The sequence below is a fragment of the Heterodontus francisci genome, chromosome 7 (genome assembly GCF_036365525.1).
Source record: "Heterodontus francisci isolate sHetFra1 chromosome 7, sHetFra1.hap1, whole genome shotgun sequence".
NCBI classification, from domain to species: Eukaryota; Metazoa; Chordata; class Chondrichthyes; order Heterodontiformes; family Heterodontidae; genus Heterodontus; species Heterodontus francisci.
In genome coordinates this window covers 70,581,156-70,600,461 of record NC_090377.1, presented here as the reverse complement: position 1 = coordinate 70,600,461, position 19,306 = coordinate 70,581,156, and the positions used below count along the sequence as shown (strand labels likewise).

At 45.7% G+C, this 19,306-nt stretch overlaps 1 protein-coding gene across 6 annotated transcripts in view; it reads left to right on the top strand.

Annotated features, from left to right (window-relative positions):
* The window catches only part of myo3b (myosin IIIB), a 756,411-nt gene that overhangs the window by 74,239 nt on the left and 662,866 nt on the right, over nt 1-19,306 (top strand). For all 6 annotated transcript variants that reach the window (XM_068035378.1, XM_068035376.1, XM_068035375.1 and 3 more), the window contains exons 2-3: nt 10,291-10,472; nt 13,473-13,607. In XM_068035378.1, the coding sequence (XP_067891479.1) occupies nt 10,326-10,472; nt 13,473-13,607 (282 nt within the window). In that variant the 5' untranslated portion in view covers nt 10,291-10,325. The remainder of the gene's footprint in view (nt 1-10,290; nt 10,473-13,472; nt 13,608-19,306) is intronic.

Genomic DNA, 19,306 nt, shown 5'->3' with positions numbered 1-19,306 from the left:
TGCCAGGCAATGACCATCTCCACCAAGAGAGAATCTAATCAACTCCCCTTGCTATGCAACTGCATTGCCATGGCTGAACCTCCACCGTCATCATCCTGGGGTTGCCATTAACCAGAAACTTAACTAGACCAGCCATATAAATATTCTGGCTACAAGAGCAGGTCAGAGGCTGAGAATTCTAGAATGAGTAACTTCTGACTTGGACCTATATCACTGCTCCTTCACTATCACTGGGACAGAAACTTGGAACTCCCTAACAGAACTGTGGGTGTACCTACACCATATGCACTGCAGTGGTTCAAGAAGGCAGCTCACCACTACCTTCTCAAGGCCAATTAGGAATGGCCAATAAATGCTGGACTTGTCAGCGATGCCCACATCTCATGAACAAACAAAAAAAAACTTACACAATATCAGTAAAGGACATGCTCAATGGACCAGTTGGTCTTTACCTATCATTTTTCATGCGCTTTGTTGATTAATTACCTCAGAGCTTGAAGGCCTGTGGGAATGGTCAAAATTCCTGTACCTGATTCTTTTTCAATGACCCTGATAGAAGTATGCACATGTGAACATTGAGTGAGGCTAGATTCAGGCATGATTATGATGTCACTTTCCCATCTCTTTAAAATGTCTAATATTCACTGTGCGTTCTCAGTTATGATAAATAGCTATTTGAGTGAATTAGTGAAAGAACACTGCCGTTTGCACGTGACTCACAGCTTTCAGAAAAAGAAAAACAGGAAGAAAAAAAACTTGCACTTGATTACTGTTGGCAGTTTTGGTGAGGGGGTTTGATTTAGCACTTTATCACCAAAAACGCTTCCTAATGTGGGTTTATGCAGTGTGAACATTTATCAATAATGAACCCAATATACTTAATTACCCAATTATTAGGAAGTGAATGTATTAGCTTATTTAAATAGCCATTTAACTGCTTCCACCAGCATCACTGTAAGTTAAATTCAAACAAGCTTTTATTCATGTTGACCAGCTTAAATCAATCTCTGTAAAAATAGGTAATGTGCAACAAAATGAGTGTCTAAATATATTACAGTTCATCATGAAGCAATACAAATTGTGTTTTGTGACACTGTTATGTTGTAATATCTGCAACAAACCTATTAAATCAGTGCCTATGTTGAAGTATACTTTTGATAACAATATAAATTCTTGGAGTGGATTGAGGAGACAGCATAGCGTTGTGGGATTGGATGCTCCTGTGATTGTCAGAGAAATGGCATGGTGTGTCTGCTACCTACTTGGGATCCCACCAGCACCTAACTGTATTTTCCTTTGAGGGGGCAGTACCTCTGAATATGCAGGGCTGGTTTGAAGCAGGAATTCTGCTCTTACCTGAGAAGAAGGATAATTGGAGCTAATTGCAGCAGTTGAAATGCAGGCAGATGAGAAGGAAGGCCTGTGGGGTGGGGGAGGAGAGGAAGACACACAGGCATTGGGAAGTGGGAGGTCATCTCTTTGGATCCAAGAAAGACAAATTGGAATATTTTCTTAGTGGTGAGAGATTAGGAATTGTGGGGGAGCAAAGAGATTTGGCTGTTTGTGTATACAAATCACTAGAAGCTAGTGGATAGGTACAAAAGTGAATATGGAATGTTGGCCTTTATCTCAAGGAGGCAAGAATACACAAAGGGGAGGAAGGTATGCTTCAGTTATACAGAGTCTTGGTCAGACCCTATCTGGAATACTACATTCAGTTTTGGGCACCGGGGAATGGAGGGGGTACAATATAGATTCACCAGAATGATAGGTAAGCGCCTAGAGGTGTTCAGTGGTTTGTGGAACAGCGCCTGGAGTGGCTATAAAGGCCAATTCTAGAGTGACAGACTCTTCCACAGGCGCTGCAGATAAAATTGGTTGTCGTGGCTGTAACACAGTTGGCTCTCTCCTTGCACTTCTGTCTTTTTTCCTGCCAACTGCTATGTCTCTTCAACTCGTCACTCTTTAGCCCCGCCTTTATGGCTGTCCGCCAGCTCTGGCGATCACTGGCAACTGACTCCCACGACTTGTGGTCAATGTCACAGGACTTCATGTCACTTTTGCAGACATCTTTAAAGCAGAGACATGGACGGCCGGTGGGTCTGAAAGCAGTGACGAGCTCGCTGTACAATGCGTCCTTGGGGATCCTGCCATCTTCCATGTGGTTCACATGGCCAAGCCATCTCGAGCGCCACTAGCTCAGTAGGGTGTATATCCTGGGGATGTTGGCCGCCTCGAGGACTTCTGCGTTAGAGATACGGTCCTGCCACCTGATGCAAAGGATTCTGCAGAGGCAGCGAAGATGGAATGAGTTGAGACATCGCTCTTGGCTGACATATGTTGTCCAGGCCTCGCTGCCGTAGAGCAAGGTACTGAGGATACAGGCTTGGTACACTCGGACTTTTGTCTTCTGTGTCAGTTCGCCATTTTCCCGCACCCTCTTGGCCAGTCTGGACATAGCAGCGGATGCCTTTTCCATGCGCTTGTTGATTTCTGCATTGAGAGACAGGTTACTGGTGATAGTTGAGCCTATTTGAGGTGTTTATTATAATAAAGGGATTCAATAGATAGATACAAAAAAATTATTTCCTATGGTTGGGGTATTAAGCACAGGGGACACAATTTTAAAATTAGAACTAGACCATTTAGCAGTGAAATCAAAAAGCAATTTTTCCACACAAAGGGTAGTGGAAATATGGAACTTTCTCCCCCCAAATACTGTGAATGCTGAGTCAGTTAAAATTTTGAAGACTGAGATCGACATAATTCTGTACATTACAGTAAGAGTCTCAAAAAATATGGATCAAAGATGGGTAAATGGATTTGACGGACAGGTGAACCATAATTTGATTGAATGGCAGAACAAGCCTGAAGGACTGAATGAGATACTCCTGTTCCTACCATTCCACTGTCCTATATCACATTTCATGTACTGTTTAAGTGAGAAATGAAGAGTGTTGCATTGTTCAGAGGGAATGTCTTCATACATCTAAATGATAGACATTGCAAATTAGTCTGTAGCATGTCTAGATGTCTGTGTTTCTTGTAAAGGAGAGGCCCTACATCCCTCAGACTCCACACCCCACCAGAAGCAAAGGACGGCCACAGGTTGTGGAATGGCGAGTATCAAGTTTGAGTAGGCATCAGGAGGATATTCTGATTTTTAAAAACTTCATTCATGGGATGTGAGCACTGCCGGCAAGGCTAGCATTTATTGCCCATTCTTAATTGCCCTGGAAAGGTGGTGGTGAGCCACTGCCTTGAACTGCTGCAGTCCATGTGGAGTTCTGTTAGAGAGGAGGTTCCAGGATTTGACCCAGCAGTAGTAAAGGAACAGCAATGTAGTTCCAAGTCAGGATTGTGTGTGACTTTAAGAGTAACTTCAAGGTAATGGTGTTCCCATGTATTTACTATCCTTGTCCTTCTAAGTGGTAGAGATCTTAGGTTTCGAAGGTGCTGTCAAAGGAGCCTGGTGAGTTGCTGCAGTGCCTCTTGTAGACGGTACACACTGCTGCCACTGTGCACCGGTGGTGGAGGGACTGTGCCTTGTCGATGGTGGACAGGCTTTGGGCAGTCAGGAGGTGAGTTATTTGTTGCTGAATACCCAGCCTCGGACCTGCTGTTGTAGCCACAATATTTATATGGCTGGTCCAGTTCAGTTTCTGGTCAATGGTATCTCCCAGGATGTTGGTGAGGGATTCAGCAATGGTAGTGCCATTGAATGTCAAGGGGAGGTGGTTAGATTCTCTTCTGTTGCCAGTGGTCATTGCCTGGCACGGTATAGCCCGAATGTTACTTGCCACTTATCAGCCCAAGCCCGAATGGTGTCCAGGTCTTGCTGCTTATAGACACCGACTGCTTCAGTATCTGAGGAGTTTGTTAAAGGTAGCGAACACTGTGCAATCATCAGTGAACATCCCCACTTCTGACCTTTATGATGGAGGGAAGGTCATTGATGAAGCAGTTGAAGATGATTGTGCCTACGACACTACCCTAAGGAACTTCTGCAGTAATGCCCTGGAACTGAGATGATTGGCCTCCAACAACTGCAGTGTGCTAGGTATGACTCCAGCCAGTGGAAATTTTTTCCCTCGATTCCCAGTGACTTCAGCTTTGCTAGGGTTCCTTGCCATTGTCAGTTTGCGGTGCTGAGTTCTCTGCAAGGGTGGGGTTGAGGAGCCACTGTACGCACTCGGAGCACCCTGAGAGGAGCCCCCAGATGTGAGGGCCAGCTTCCCCTTCTCCCTTTCAAGGCTCACCTGAACCTCCCTGCTGACTATAGAAGGACGAGAAGCTGGAGAAGCTGAAGGCGCCTCATCCCTCTATCACCATGCCACTGCTGTAATGAGCTTATGGCCAAGGTGATGGTGCACAGGTTGTGGGATCTGGCTTTCTATAAGGGTCGAACACCTCTTGATGGAGGAAGGCATGCACTCACACACCTGAGACATGCAGAATTCATGGCATGGATGGACTCCTCCATCATCTGCTCATGACTGTACATTGCCTCTGGCAGCTCCACCAGATGCTGCCTTATCTTTTTTCTATTCTTTCATGGGATGTGGGCGTCGCTGGCTAGGCCAGCATTTGTTGCCCATCATTGCCTGTGACAACTGAATGTCTTGTTAGGCCATTTCAGGGGATAGATAAGAGTCAACCACATTGCTGTGGGTCTGGAGTCACATGTAGGCCAGACCAGGTAAGGACGGCAGATTTCCTTCCCTAAAGAACGTAGTGAACTAGATAGGTTTTTAAGGCAATCGATGATAGTTTCATGGTACCATTACTGAGAATATCTTTCAATTCGAGATTTCTTTGTTAGTTAATTGAACTTAACTTCCACCAGCATTTCACCAGCAGTCATGGTGGGATTTGAACCTGTGCCCCAGGGAATTATCCTAGGCCTCTGGATTACTAGCTTAGTGATATTACCACTACACTGTTACCTCTCTCTGCAAGTCCATCATGTTCTGTGCTGCCAACAGCAGAGGTCCATTATCAGCCTGGTGCTCCTGGACCTCCGATTGTCATGGCCTGGGCTGTCACAGTCTCCGTTAGCCACTTGGGCATGTGAGTGGTGCTCTCACCAGCTTGTGACCCTGAATCTAAGCTCCAGCGCATACCCACCAACCTGAAAGTATCTGTGCTGGTGGAGGGTGCAGGGGAATGATGTGACCTAGCATCCTATGACTGGTCCTCCTCCTCCTCCTCCACCTCCTCAGAGGTTGACGGCAGGCACCTGTCCCAGCAGCTGCGCTTGCCTCCGATTTGTCATGACCTGCAGAAGACAACACAAACATTTGTGGGTTAGGTTGTTCAGATCTCATCATGCCAACTATGTGTGATATGTGTCTCCAGGAGTGTAGTGGAGGTCAAATGAGCACAATGTCTCCTTACACTCTTGTGCAGACACTCCAATCTCACTGTCCATTATTGCACAGATGCCCTGGGCCCCCGCTAGCTGCAGAGCTGCCTCCTCTGCCAATGTCAGAGCATGCACATCAGGGATCCTACTGTCAGTCTTTGATGGGCCCTGTGCCTCAGTTATATAAATTGACTGGCTGCTGCGTGATCGCAGTCGGCCGGCTGCACGTGACATGCGACAATGGTACCTGCTTCCGGTGCCGCTGCCGGGACCCACAACAGGCTGACAAAATTCAGCACCTTATTTATTTAAGATGTAAGTTTAATAGTCTAATAAATAGAGGCATGGCAGGACACCTCGATCCCGTGGAATGCGCATCCCTGTTCCATATGGAAACGCCAGGATGCTGCTTGTGTCCTGGACAACCACATGTACAGGAAACATTGTCAGCAGGAGTAGCTCAAGCTCTGGGTTTTGGAGCTTGAGCAGCAGCTGGCATTACTGCATTACATCCATGAGGCTGAGAGTTTCGCGGATAGCATGTTTATAGATGTGGTCACCCGGCAGCTTAAGGGTCTGCAGGCAGAAAGGGAATAGGTGACCACCAGGCAGTCAAGGAGGACTAGGTAAATCGTGCAGGAGTCCCCCGAGTCCATTTCACTCTCCAACTAGTATTCAGTTCTGAATACTGGTGAGAGTAATGGTTCCTTTTGGGGAGTCCAGCCAGAGCCAAGTCCATGGCACCAAGGCTGGCGCAGCTGTACAGGGGGGATGCAGGAGGAGGGTTAGGAAAGAAATAGTAGTCAGGGATTCGATATTTAGGGGGACAGAAAGGCGTTTCTGTGGCCACAGACATGAATCCAGGATAGTACGTTGCCTCCCTGGTGCCAGGGTCAAGGATGTCACTGTAGAGCACTCTGTGGGGGGAGGGTGAACAACCAGTGGTCATGGTCCACATTGGTACCCATGATATAGGTAGAAAGAGAGATGAGGTCCTGCAGGCAGATTTAAGGGACCTAGGAAAGAAACTAGTAAGCAGGACCTCAAAGGTAGTAATCTCTGGATTATGGTGAGTTTAGAAATAGGAGGACAGAGCAGATGAATGCATGTCTGGAGAGATGGTGCAAAATTGATGACTTTAGATTCCAGGGACATTGGGACCAGTTCTGGGGGAAATGCGACTTGTATAGGCTGGACCAATTGCACCTGAACAGAGCTGGGACCAATGTCCTTGCAGGGTGATTTGATAGTGCTATTGGGGAGGGTTTAAACTAACTTGCTAGGGATGCGGGAACCAGGAGGTAATATTAGAGAGGAAAAACAAGGTGCACAGAGAATTGGGAGAGACGGAGAGCACTAGTGTAAGAAATAGTAAGCTACTAGCTGGGGTCAGTGAGAGGTAATGTAATAAGGTCTAAATTAGATTTATTGTCCGTGTATATGAATGCATGGAATGCAGACCCAGGTAACCATGTGGGAATATGTTGTGGCTATATTGGAGACCTAGTTCAAAAAAGGGCAGGATTGGGTACTAAATATTCCTGGATGCAAGGTGTTTAGGAAAGATAGGGAAGGAAGGAAAGGAGGAGGAAAGCAGTATTCATTAAGGGGAATATTAGAGTGCCGGAGAGTGATGTCCTAGAGGAGTCAAGGACAGAATCTATTTGGTTTGAGCTAAGGAACAATAGAGGTACCATTACACTACTTGGGTGTCTTCTATAGGCCACCTATAGTGGGAAAATTATAGAGGAACAAATTTGCAAGAAAACTGCAGAGAGATGCAAGAATTAGAGTAGTTACAATAGGGGACTTTAATTATCCTAATATGAACTGGGATAATAGTGATGTGAAGGGCAGAAAGGGGCAAGAGTTTCTAGAGTGTATTCAGGAGATTTTTCCACATCAATATGTTTCCAGTCCAATGAGGAAGGAGTCATTGCTGGATCTGATTCTGGGGAATGAGGTGCATCAAGTAAGTCAAGTGTCAGGAGGAGAACATTTAGAGGACAGTGACCATAGCAGCATAAGGTTTAGGGTAGCTATGGAAAAGAACAAGGAACAATCTAGAGTAAAGATAATTAACTTCAATGGAGTGAGAGCGGATCTGGCCCAAGTAGATTGGCAAGCAAAACTGTAACTGAACAATGGGCTACTTTTAAAGAGGAGATAGTTCAGTACAGTCAAGAAACATTCCCATGAGGGGGAAAGGAATGACTAACAAAGCCAGATCTTCCTAGGTGACAAAGGTGATAGAGAGATGAAGCAGAAGAAGGGTGCATATGGCAGATGTCAGGTGGATAATACAATTGAGAACCAGGCTGAATATAGAAGATTCAGAGAAGTGAAAAATTTTTTTAAAAAATATTTCATGGGATGTGGGTGTCGCTGGCAGCATTTGTTGCCCATCCCTAATTATTCGTGAGAAGATGGTAGTGCGCTGCCTTCATGAACCGCTGCAGTCCATCTGGTGCGGGTGCGCCCACAGTGATGTTAGGGAATGCGTGGTGTGTCAGGATGATGTGTGACTTGGAGGGGAACTTGCAGGTGGTAGTGTTCCTATGCATCTGCTGTCCTTGTCCTTCTAGGTAGAATAGGTCACTAAAAGAAGCAAAGAGAGTGTGTGATAAAAGACAGGCAGCTAACATAAAAAGGAATCCTATAGCCTTCTATAGGCATATTGTAGCAAAAGGGTATAAAAGGAGGAGTGGGGCTGATTTGGGACCAAAGAAGGGATTTATGCATGAAGGAAGTGGGCATGGCTGAGGTACTGAATGAATACTTAACATCTGTCTATACCAAGGAAGAGGATGCTGCCCAAGTCATAGTGAAAGACGAGGCAGTTGAGACTGGATGGGCTAAAAATTGATAAAGAGGAGGTATTAGATAAGTTGGCAGTACTTAAAGTTGATAAGTCACCAGGACCGGATGAGAGGCATCCAAGGATACTTAGGGAAGTAAGGATGGAAATTTCAGAGGCACTGACCATAATTTTCCAATCATCCTTATTAGATGCAGGGGTGGTGCCAGAGGACTGAAGAATTTCAAATGTTACACCCTTGTTCAAAAAAAGTTGTAAGGATAGGCCCAACAACTTAAGGCCAGTCAGTTTAACTTCAGTGGTCATAGAGTGATACAGCACTGAAACAGGCCCTTCGGCCCACCGAGTCTGTGCCGACCATCAACCACCCAGTTATACTAATGCTATATTAATCCCATATTCCCTACCACATCCCCACCTTCCCTCAATTCTCCTATCACCTACCTCCACTAGGGGCAATTTACAATGGCCAATTTACCTATCAACCTGCAAGTCTTTGGCTTTGGGAGGAAACCGGAGCACCCGGCGGAAACCCACACAGTCACAGGGAGAACTTGCAAGCTCCGCAGAGACAGTACCCAGAACCGAACCCGGGTCGCTGGAGCTGTGAGGCTGCAGTGCTAACCACTGCGCCACTGTGCTGCCCACGGTGGTGGGAAAGCTTTTAAAATTATAATTTGGGACAAAATTAATAGTCACTTGGACAAGTGTAGATTAATGAAGGAAAGTCAGCATAACTTAAGGGCATGTTGTGTTTAACTAAATTGCTTGTGTTTTTTGATGAGGTAACAGAGAGGGTTAATGAGGGTAATGTTTGATTAAGTGCCACATAACTGGCTTATCAGCAAAGTGAAAGCCCATGAAATAAAAGGAACAGTAGCAGCATGGATACAAAGTTGGGTGAGTGACAGGAAACAGAGAGTGGTGGTGACACTTATTTTTCAGACTGGAAGAAGGTATATAGTGGGGTTCCCCAGTGGTCGGTGTTAGGATCACTGCTTTTCTGTATATATTAATGACCTAGACTTGGGTGTACAGGGCACAAGTTCAAAATTTGTGGTTGACACAAAACTTGGAAGTGTTGTGACCCGTGAGGAGGATAGCGATAAACTTCACGAGGACATAGACTGGTGGAATGAGCAGACACGTGGTAGATGAAACTTAATGCAGATAAGTGTGAAGTTATTAATTTTGGTAGGGAGAATGAGGAGAGGCAATATAAAATAAAGGTTACAATTCTAGAGGGGGTGCAGGAACAGAGGGACCTGGGGGTATATATGCACAAATCATTGAAGGTGTCAGGGCAGGTTGAGAAAGCTGTTAATTAGGCATACGGGGTCCTGGGCTTTATAAATAGGGGCATAGAATACAAAAGCAAGGAAGTTATGATAATCCATTATAAAACAGTGGTTTGGCCTCAACAGGAGTATTGTGTCCAATTCTGGACATCACACGTTAGGAATGTTGTGAAGGCGTTACAAAGGGTGCAGAGAAGATCTACAACAATGTTTCCAGGGATGAGGAACTTCAGTTATATGGATAGATTGGAAAAGCTGGGCTGTTCTTCATAGAGAAGAGAAGATTAAGAGGATATTTGATGGAGGTGTTCAAAATCATGAGGGGCCTGAACAGAATAGATAGAAGGAAAATGTTCCTGTTGGCAGAAGGATTGAGAACCAGAGGACACCGATTTTAAGGTGATTGGCAAAAGAAGCAATGGTGACAAGAGGAAGAACTTTTTTATGCAGCGTGTGTTTAAGATCTGGAATGCACAGCCTGAGTGTGTGGTGGGAGCAGATTTAATTGAGGCCTTGAAAAGAGAATTGGATAATTATCTGAAGAGAAAAAAATTGCAGGGCTACAGAGAAAAGGTGGGCCAGTGGGACTAGGTGAGTTATTGTACAGAGAGCCAGCATGGACACGATGGGCTGAATAGCTTCCTTCTGTGATGTAACCATTATATGATTCTATTCTACGTTAGGAAGTTTATTTTGTTTCCAAAGGTAAACTATTTCTCAGTCTTATCTACAGGAAAATATACAAATAGGTCACGGCAGCTTTAAGTCTTATAATATTTGAGATATTAATTTTTCTTTTATTTTCCAAGAAACTGTTTATGGCTTCTTCTTGCACAATGCCAACATGATTGGGCTTGAGACATTGGCAGATCCCACAGATACCTGGGAAATAATCGAGATAATTGGAAAAGGAACCTATGGAAAAGTCTACAAAGTTCTTAATAAGAAAGATGGTAGCCAAGCTGCTGTCAAAGTGCTGGACCCTATCAGTGTGAGTACTTGAAATTTTTTTATAGTTTAGCTCATAACTTGAATATCCTTTCTGATATTGCGAGATACTCCTTTTAAATTGTATCTTGTAAACAATGTGTGCTCTTTAAGTGAAATTATTTGTTACTTTTTCCTTAGTATAATGCACACACTTCTGTTAAATGGTATTGCCACACTTAAATTTCTGTGCAGAAGTATACTTATAGCAGCACAAATGAATGTAGCTTACAGATCCCCATATTCAGCTCCCAATCCAAATAAGAGTTCTGAATAGACAAAAAGTTCATCAACCTGAAATGTTGGGCCTGATTTCCTTTCGGGGTCAGGAAACGGGTGGTCATTACTATTTTCAGGACCCAATCGTGTCCTCGGGGAAAGCAGTCACAGCCCGCAATTTTCATGGGGGCAGACTGTTAATTGGCTGGAGGGTGGGTTGGATAGCCAATTACCAGCCATGGAGCGGAAATGGAGGCAGGACTGAGGGAGAGCAGGCCCGATCTTTAAGCCCACCAGGGTAGAATTACTGTGGCTGCCATTTTAGAGATTTACTTGCTGTATTACACATGGAGCGGGAAAGGCAGTGGGCTGGAACCAGGGGCAAGGCTGCCCTCCCTTTATGGATGCCATCCTTCACATTGTCACTATCCTGAAAGGGGAAGCCATAGAGATCACGAGCAAATCAGGGAAGGCGAAATGGGCATCTCTGGTGGAAAGGGTGAATAGAAACTGGAATACATAGATGAAGGGAGTGCATTGCACTCCACCTGTCCAACACTATGCCGAATACTCAGCTGCATTGCGAAGCCTCAGCACTGCAGAGACTTTTACTCTCAAAGGCTAGTTCTCATGATCTCTTCTTGTGTCTTCCACTGGTTCTGATGTTGGGGCACAAAGATGATTCCTGTACCATCACCGGGCCAAGCGCTGCCAGAGCAGACCTCAGAGGAAGCACTGTCACAGCTTATAAGTGCATCCTCCACCAACTCAGATACAGTCACCTTTGTGGGTCCTCTTGTGCGCACAGATAGCTGTGGGCCATCCCCCTCAGAGGATAGAGGATATTCACAGTCATGCTTAGCTGGGCGCAGATGCAGGGCCTCAGGAATCGCAGGAAAGGAGGCTCTACTTAGACCAACAGCAATAAATGTGCTACATGTTAGAATTTCTGAGGCAGTGCGAGATCATGGGCTGGGAATGGAGGAGTCCATTCAGCTCACGTGTGCCACCATGGCTCAAGGCTTTGAGTGCATGAGCTCCTCCATAGAGAGAGTGGCCAACCTCATGGCGAGCCATATGCGGCAGCACATGGAGTGCATGCAGGAACTGCGCACTGCCATTCACAGAATGTATATCATACTATGTAGCATGGATTGGTCAGTGGCACATGGGGCAGAGACATTTGCGGGGATGCCAGTTGCACTTCAACTGATGGTCCCCTCCAACCATCTGGAGTACCAGCCAAGGGCAGAGGCAGTCACTGAGGAGAATGAGAGTGCCAGCATCTTCAGTGGCCTCCTTGGCCCCTCAGACTGAAGGAGCATCTGTGCAGCAGGGCCCAGTGACTGAGGCTGCCCCTGCAATGATGCAGGTCCAGCAGCCTCTGGGGATACCCCAACTGGCACCTCCACAACGAGGAAGACCGCCATGTGAATCTCAGCCGCATGCCAAGACAAGTGAGTAGACTGCCTCCATGCCATCTGATGCCACGAGGGGAGCACTACATAGAAGTGGCCAAGCATGGAGGCCACCGCATCAGGTAGAGGACTGAGTGAGTCACTGGGGTTTCTTTCACTTGTAACTGTATTTTTTTGTCTTTTTGAGCACCATGTACATATTGAGTAATGAAGCCAGATGTGTGAGCTTCCTTTTATTAATGGTGGGAGAAGAAAAGAGGTATGAAGTGGTAAATGGGAGCAGGGTTCTGTAAATGTGACAGTGAAACTTCTGGGCAGATGTGCATCTTCCATTGGCAGAAAGAGTTTATATGTTCCAGGCTGTGTTGTTGCAGGCAATTCCAAGTGAGTTTCACACCATGCCATTCCTCCTGTGTTAGACGAGCTCAGCTGAAATGAACCTGAATCAGATGATCCCTGACAATGATGGCATCTGACGAGACCCTCGAGCCCTGTGCTGGGTCTGGCCACCTCCCTGTGCAGTTAGGGCATCTCTGTGCTCTGCATCTTCCTTGTCTTCTTCACCCATCTGCTCTTGTTCCTCCGATGAGCTGCGTCCATCTTGTACATCATCCTCTTCAAGGTCTACACCTCTGGAGGGCCATGATATGGAGAACGCAGCAGACCACTAGAAAGCATGAGACACTTGCAGGAGTGTACTGCAGGGCTCCACCTGACTGGTCCAGGCAACGGGACTGCATCTTCAGAAGCCCTATGGCCTTTGCAATGGTTGTCCTAATGTCCGTATGGCTTTAGTTTTAGTGCCTCTCTGCCTGTCTTGGGTTTTCATAGAGGGGTAAGTAGCCATCTCTTCAAGGGATATCCCTTGTCCCCTAGAATCCACCCACATAGCTTGGGGATGGAATGCAGAGCTGTGGCAACCTGGACTGGCGGAGGATGAAGGAGTCATGGCAGCTGAATATGATACCGTGGTAACTGCATTCTGATTTTGAGTAAACACCCACTTGTTCGAGGTGGGAGCTTCCTGCATTGATGTGAACCATTTCGTGCATCATGCCTATTTTTGGGTACAGATTCAGCATGACTAGTTTCTACCCCATTTCCAAATTGTTTGCACCCCAAAATCAGCTGTTACTGATGAGGAAATAAAGCTTTCCTTAAAAGGGAACAAAGAGGTGTTCTCTCCCCTGTGTCAAAGACAGTTTATAGTAGTCAATCCCAGGAATGAACATATGTTGTGAAGCTACTGCTATTAATATAATATCGATTTCTTTCTTGCAATAGGAAAGGAAATCTGTGTGATTTCATCCTGACTACTTATTGTCCTAATTTGTTTGTGTATTCATTTGTTTTTACCATTTCCTTAGGTTGTTGATGAAGAAATTGAAGCAGAATATAGCATCCTGCAGTCACTTGCAAATCATCCAAATGTTATTAAATTTTATGGAATGTTCTACAAGGCAGACTTGAAATTTGGTGGTAACCTCTGGTTAGTTCTAGAGGTAAGGAATCCATTTATTTAGAATTATTTTTGCATTTGACCATTTTTTAAAAAAAACGCCAAAGCAACTTGTAAAGGTCTAAGGTTAAAAATCACTGTGGGTGATATTGGCAAAATTAAATTAAATCAGTTAAAATAGTGGACAGAAAACTATAATGAACGTCAAACAGTTGTCCACTAATATTGGCAACAGGCTATAGTGTATACGTTGATAGTTAAATGGGTGGTACACATGGAAAATACCCAGGGTATGGTATTTTCCTCTGCTACTAGCAGTATTATGACCAACAAACCATACAATTGTTTTGATAATAAGTACACAAAGTTACACAAGCTACAAAATATAACCAAGAACATAACGGTAATATCCCAATAGGAACAAGAGCAGGCCATTTAACTCTTCGAGCCTGTTCCACCATTTAATATGGTCATGGTTGATCTGTGATCCAACTGCATGTACTCACCTTTGCTCCTATCCCTTAATACAGGGGTTCTCGACCTTTTATGCTACTGAGGCACCCCCTCTGATGTTAGAAAAATTTAATGTATCCCTGTAACACAACTCGAGTCTTTTTCAGTATAAAAATTAGTTACACAGATACAAAAAACAAACATTGCATATCCTTATATATTTCATGCTTAATAATTAAATATCTCTGGAATTTGGACGGTTTCAATGATTCATTGGGTGGAACTTGGGCTGGATTTAGTGGAGCCAGTGGGGCTGCTGGTGACAGGCCGAAAAGGTGGTGGGAAACCCGCCTCGGCCATTCGGAGCCCCCGCCGCCACCCCGCTCTATTTAATGGCACCAGGCCAATTCGCAACCCGGTGCCAGGATCCTGCCTCCAAGAGCAGCGCCATCAGGAGTGGTGGCCTCTGCCGGTACTACTGGAGGCCTTGGAACCAGGCCCATCGCTGGAGACCCAGACCCAAGGTAAGTGGGGAGGGAGGGTGGGCATTGAGTGCAGGGGGAGGGGAGGTTCAGGGAGGTGGGCTGTTTTCCACTAGGGTCCCATCATGGGCCACAGATTGCCCATGGAGGAAGAGACCCTTAAGTAGCTGATGATAGGCTTCTTAAGGGCCTGTATTGGCCTTTGGTTGGGAAGGATGTCATTAGCCTACCCTAACCCCAACTTAATAGCAGTGCAACGGGAAGGTGACGGGCCCTCCACCCCCCGGCTCCCATTGCAATTTTATGGGCCCCCCGCCTCCTAGCCCATATCTGGAGGGCTCATTAAATCCAGCCCCTTGTGTGCAAAATACACATTGTGGCTGAGAGACATCTACACTTCCAGTACAAGTAGAACTGCAATTCAAACAGCTATCTTAATTTTGCAAGATTAATGGGAATTTTATGTTTTTTTACTCACACCTCCAACTCCTTTGTGTTCTTCAGCCATTATGGTTGAATTTGAAGAAGATAGTTCTCTGTCTTTGCTTTGTGGGTTTTGTTGTTTTGAAGCTGATGATCACATTAAAAATGTATCCATATCTGGTATTTACTCTGTATATGTATACAGGACTTTTTCTTGTTTTTTGTAATTTATCTTGTTCCCACTGAAATAGCTTTATTACACCATATATAAAGAGAGAATGTATTACATAAACTGAGACTGTGTTAATTTCTGCGCTTTCTGCACGTAATAAACCATTACCAACTAGGAATGGGTGTAAATACCAGCCTTGCTCATATCCTAAGAATCAAAATATATTAACAGTATCCCAGCCCTCATCCGAATGGTGAGCAAAGCATGATACACCAACCTCAAATAGGCAAACATATCATCTGATACCCCACTTGGATGAACAAAGGATCAACCTCAACCCATTCTGAAGAAATGTTGCCTGCTGATCTGTAGACATTGACCGACCTGTTGTTTTTCCAGTGTGTGTAATATTGCAGTAATTTGCTTTGTACCTCACTATGAAGGGGACGCTTTGATAAGTCATACTGTGAACCTGCACCATGTTAATTCCCAGTTCTTGGGAGATGACTAAATAGCGACCCTTGCACTTCTGAAGCCTGGGCAGTGGAAAGCAGAGCCTTTGACATAGGTCAGATCCCGGGGGTGGGGTGGAGAGCTGGGGCGCAACTCGTACAGTTAACTGTCAACATCACATAAAGTCCCCTATGAGGGGAATTGGACTTGCCTAGGAGTTGTGGCCTTGCTGTCACCGGCTAAGTTGCTCAGACTATCCCCGCGTATTGCTGTCTGTCTCCAGGTGCGTCCTTCACCTCTGCACGCTGCTTTATAGTGACTCTCCTTTTTCAAACATGGTGCTGCTGCTGATAGCTTCCAAACACCATCCACTTTCCAGTGACCTCACCGCAAATGCACTCTGGGGCTTTGCCGATTTAAGAATGGGTACTGCCATATTTTGTTAGTGAAAATGGAAGTACTGTTTTTGCCTATACATCGGCAGACCCTTTGAAACCTTCTCAGACCGCTATGGCACAGAGCCCCTGGGTGAGAACCCATGCCTTAAGACATTTGGACAACAGAAATCTATCAATCTCAGATTTAAAATTGCCAATTGAACCGCATCAACTGCCATTTGTGGAAGAAAGTTCCAGACTTCTACCACACTCTGCATGTAGAGGTGCTTCCTGACTTCGTTCCTGAAAGGTTTTGGTCTGATTTTTAAGTTATGTCCCAAGTCCTAGATTCCCCAATCAGCAGAAATAGTTTCCATCAGTTTTCCATAATATCTTGAAAAAATTGATCAAATCACTGCTTAATGATCGAAGTTCCAGGGAATATAACCCTGGTTGTGTAATTTCTCCTTGTAATTTAACCCTTTTAGTCCCGGTATCATTCTAGTAAATCTATGCTGCATTCCCTCCAAGGCCAGTATTTGCTTCCTGAGATGTGGTGTAGTTTCCTCCTTCCGTGCTTAAAATGTCTCCTTAATGAGTTTAAATGGGCCTCTAGCCTATGCCCATAGACCAATTCGAAGGGACTGAAACCAGTAGACTCAGTTGGTGTGTCTCAAGTCGTGGATAACAAGAATGATATACCTTTATCCCAATTCTGGGGATACTTAAGACAGTAGGCCCTAATCAAACTCTTTGGGGTTTGGTCATACCTTGCCAAAGCACCTTGGAAATCTGAGTGATAAGCAGATGACTTGAGCTGCTTCACTGATAAGTTACACATGTTGGCACCCTTCCATCAATGCAAGATGGAAGCAATCCAATTAGGTGGGGTGTCTTCTCTTGATGCACCTTTGCTGAGGGCTGTGGAGGCCAATCCTTGAGAGGCAGGTTCTGCCACAAGTGCCACACGTGAATCTGCCAAGTGATGCTGTGAGTTGTTGTTTTCAGTGTTGCTGCCTGTTGCCAAGCTGCTGTAGCAACTAGTTGTCGTGATAGTGCAAGCCACCCCACAGGATGTGTTGCCATTTCCCTCTTTTGCCAGCTAGTGACTCCCAGGCGCGATATTTGATGTTTAGGGCTTTCATGTCACGCTTGCAAGCATCCTTGAAGCAGAGCTTTGGGCACCCCACTGGTCGTCTGGCCCCGGCTACCTCACAATACAGAAGGTGCTTGGGCATATGACCATCTTCCATCCTGCGAATGTGTCCAATCCACCGAAGCCACCTCTGCTGGGTTAGTGCTAACACACTTGGGAGCTCTGCCTTTGAGACGACTGCCAAATTTATGATTTTGTCCTGCCAGGATATACCCATAAAGTGCCGCAGACAGTCAAGATGAAATTATTGAGTGTCTTTTCCTGGTAGCTGTAAGTTGCCCATGTCTCACAGCCATACAGCAAAGCACTGAGACCACAGGCCTTATGAACCATCAGCTTGTTCCTAAGGGTCAGCTTGGTGTTATCCCATGCGTGTTTCGCAAGTCAGCCAAAGGTGGTAGCTGCTTTCCCTATGCATATATCAAGATCTGCATCAAGGACAGATTGTCTGTCACCGTGGACCTAAGGTAGCAGAATTTGCTAACCGCTTCCAGTGGGGTGTTATTTCGTGTGATCAGGGGTGGAGATGCAACACCTTGTCCCATGACCATGGTTTTCTTGATGTTTATAGTCGAGGAGAATAAGTTACAGACATGGGGGAGACCGTTCATGAGTCTTTGTAGCTGAGTTTCCATGTGAGCGACTAGTGCAGTATCATCAGCATAGGGGAGTTCTTTGATCAGGACGCGATATGTTTTTGTCTTCGCTTTCAGCCTTAGTAGATTGTAGAGCTTGCCATCTGACCTAGTGTGCAAGTAGACCCTTCCATATCTGCAGGGAAGGTGAGGGTCAGGAACATGGAGAAGAAGATGCCAAACAGAATTGGAGCTGGGACACAACTCTATTTCTCTCCATTCTTCACTCTGAAACTGTCGGAAGCGGAGCCATCAAACTGTACAGTGCAGTGTATGCGGTCATGGAAGGAACAGATGAGACTGAAGAGTTTTGGTGGACAGTCAATTTTTCCCAAAATCCTGAAGAGCCCTGCTCTGCTGGTGGTGTCACATGCCTCAGTGAGATCTACGAAAGTAAGGTAAAGTGGTATACTCTGTTCCCAACATTTCTGTTATAGCTCACTTATGGAGAAGATCATGTCCACAGTAGATCTACTTGCATGGAAACAGCATGGAATGCTTCAGCGTACACTTGTTCTAGAAGTAGATGGAGTCTTTTAAGTATGACCCTAGAAAAGGCCTTCCCCATGATGCAAAGGAGTGAGATGCTGCTGTAGTTATTGCAGTCTTCACTTTCACCTTTGTTTTTGTATCTTCTTCTTTGGCCTCCTTGTCTCGGGAGAGAATGGGTAAGCACCTGGAGGTGGTCAGTGGTTTGTGGAGCAGCGCCTGGAGTGGCTATAAAGGCCAATACTTGAGTGACAGACAGGTCACTCCACAGGTGCTGCAGAAAAAATTGGTTGTCGGGGCTGTTACACAGTTGGCTCTCCCCTTGCGCTTCTGTCTTTTTTCCTGCCAACTGCTAAGTCTCTTCGACTCGCCACACTTTAGCCCTGCCTTTATGGCTGCCCGCCAGCTCTGGCGATAGCTGGCAACTGACTCCCACGACTTGTGATCAATGTCACAGGACTCCATGTCGTGTTTGCAGACGTCTTTAAAGCGGAGACATGGACGGCCAGTGGGTCTGATACCAGTGGCGAGCTCGCTGTACAATGTGTCCTTGGGGATCCTGCCATCTTGAATGCGGCTCACATGGCCAAGCCATCTCAAGCGCCGCTGACTCAGTAGTGTGTGTATATGCTGGGGATGTTGGCCGCCTCGAGGACTTCTGTGTTGGAGATGCGGTCCTGCCACCTGATGCCAAGGATTCTCTGGAGGCAGCGAAGATGCAATGAATTGAGATGTCGCTCTTGGCTGACATATGTTGTCCAGGCCTCGCTGCTGTAGAGCATGGTACTGAGGACACAGGCTTGATACACTCGGACTTGTGTGTTCCGTGTCAGTGCGCCATTTTCCCACACTCTCTTGGCCAGTCTGGACATAGCAGTGGAAGCCTTTCCCATGCGCTTGTTGATTTCTGCATCGAGAGACAAGTTACTGGTGATAGTTGAGCCTAGGTAGGTGAACTCTTGAACCACTTCCAGAGCATGGTCGCCGATATTGATGGATGGAGCATTTCTGACGTCCTGTCCTATGATGTTCAATTTCTTGAGGCTGATGGTTAGGCCAAATTCGTTGCAGGCAGCCGCAAACCTGTCGATGAGATTCTGCA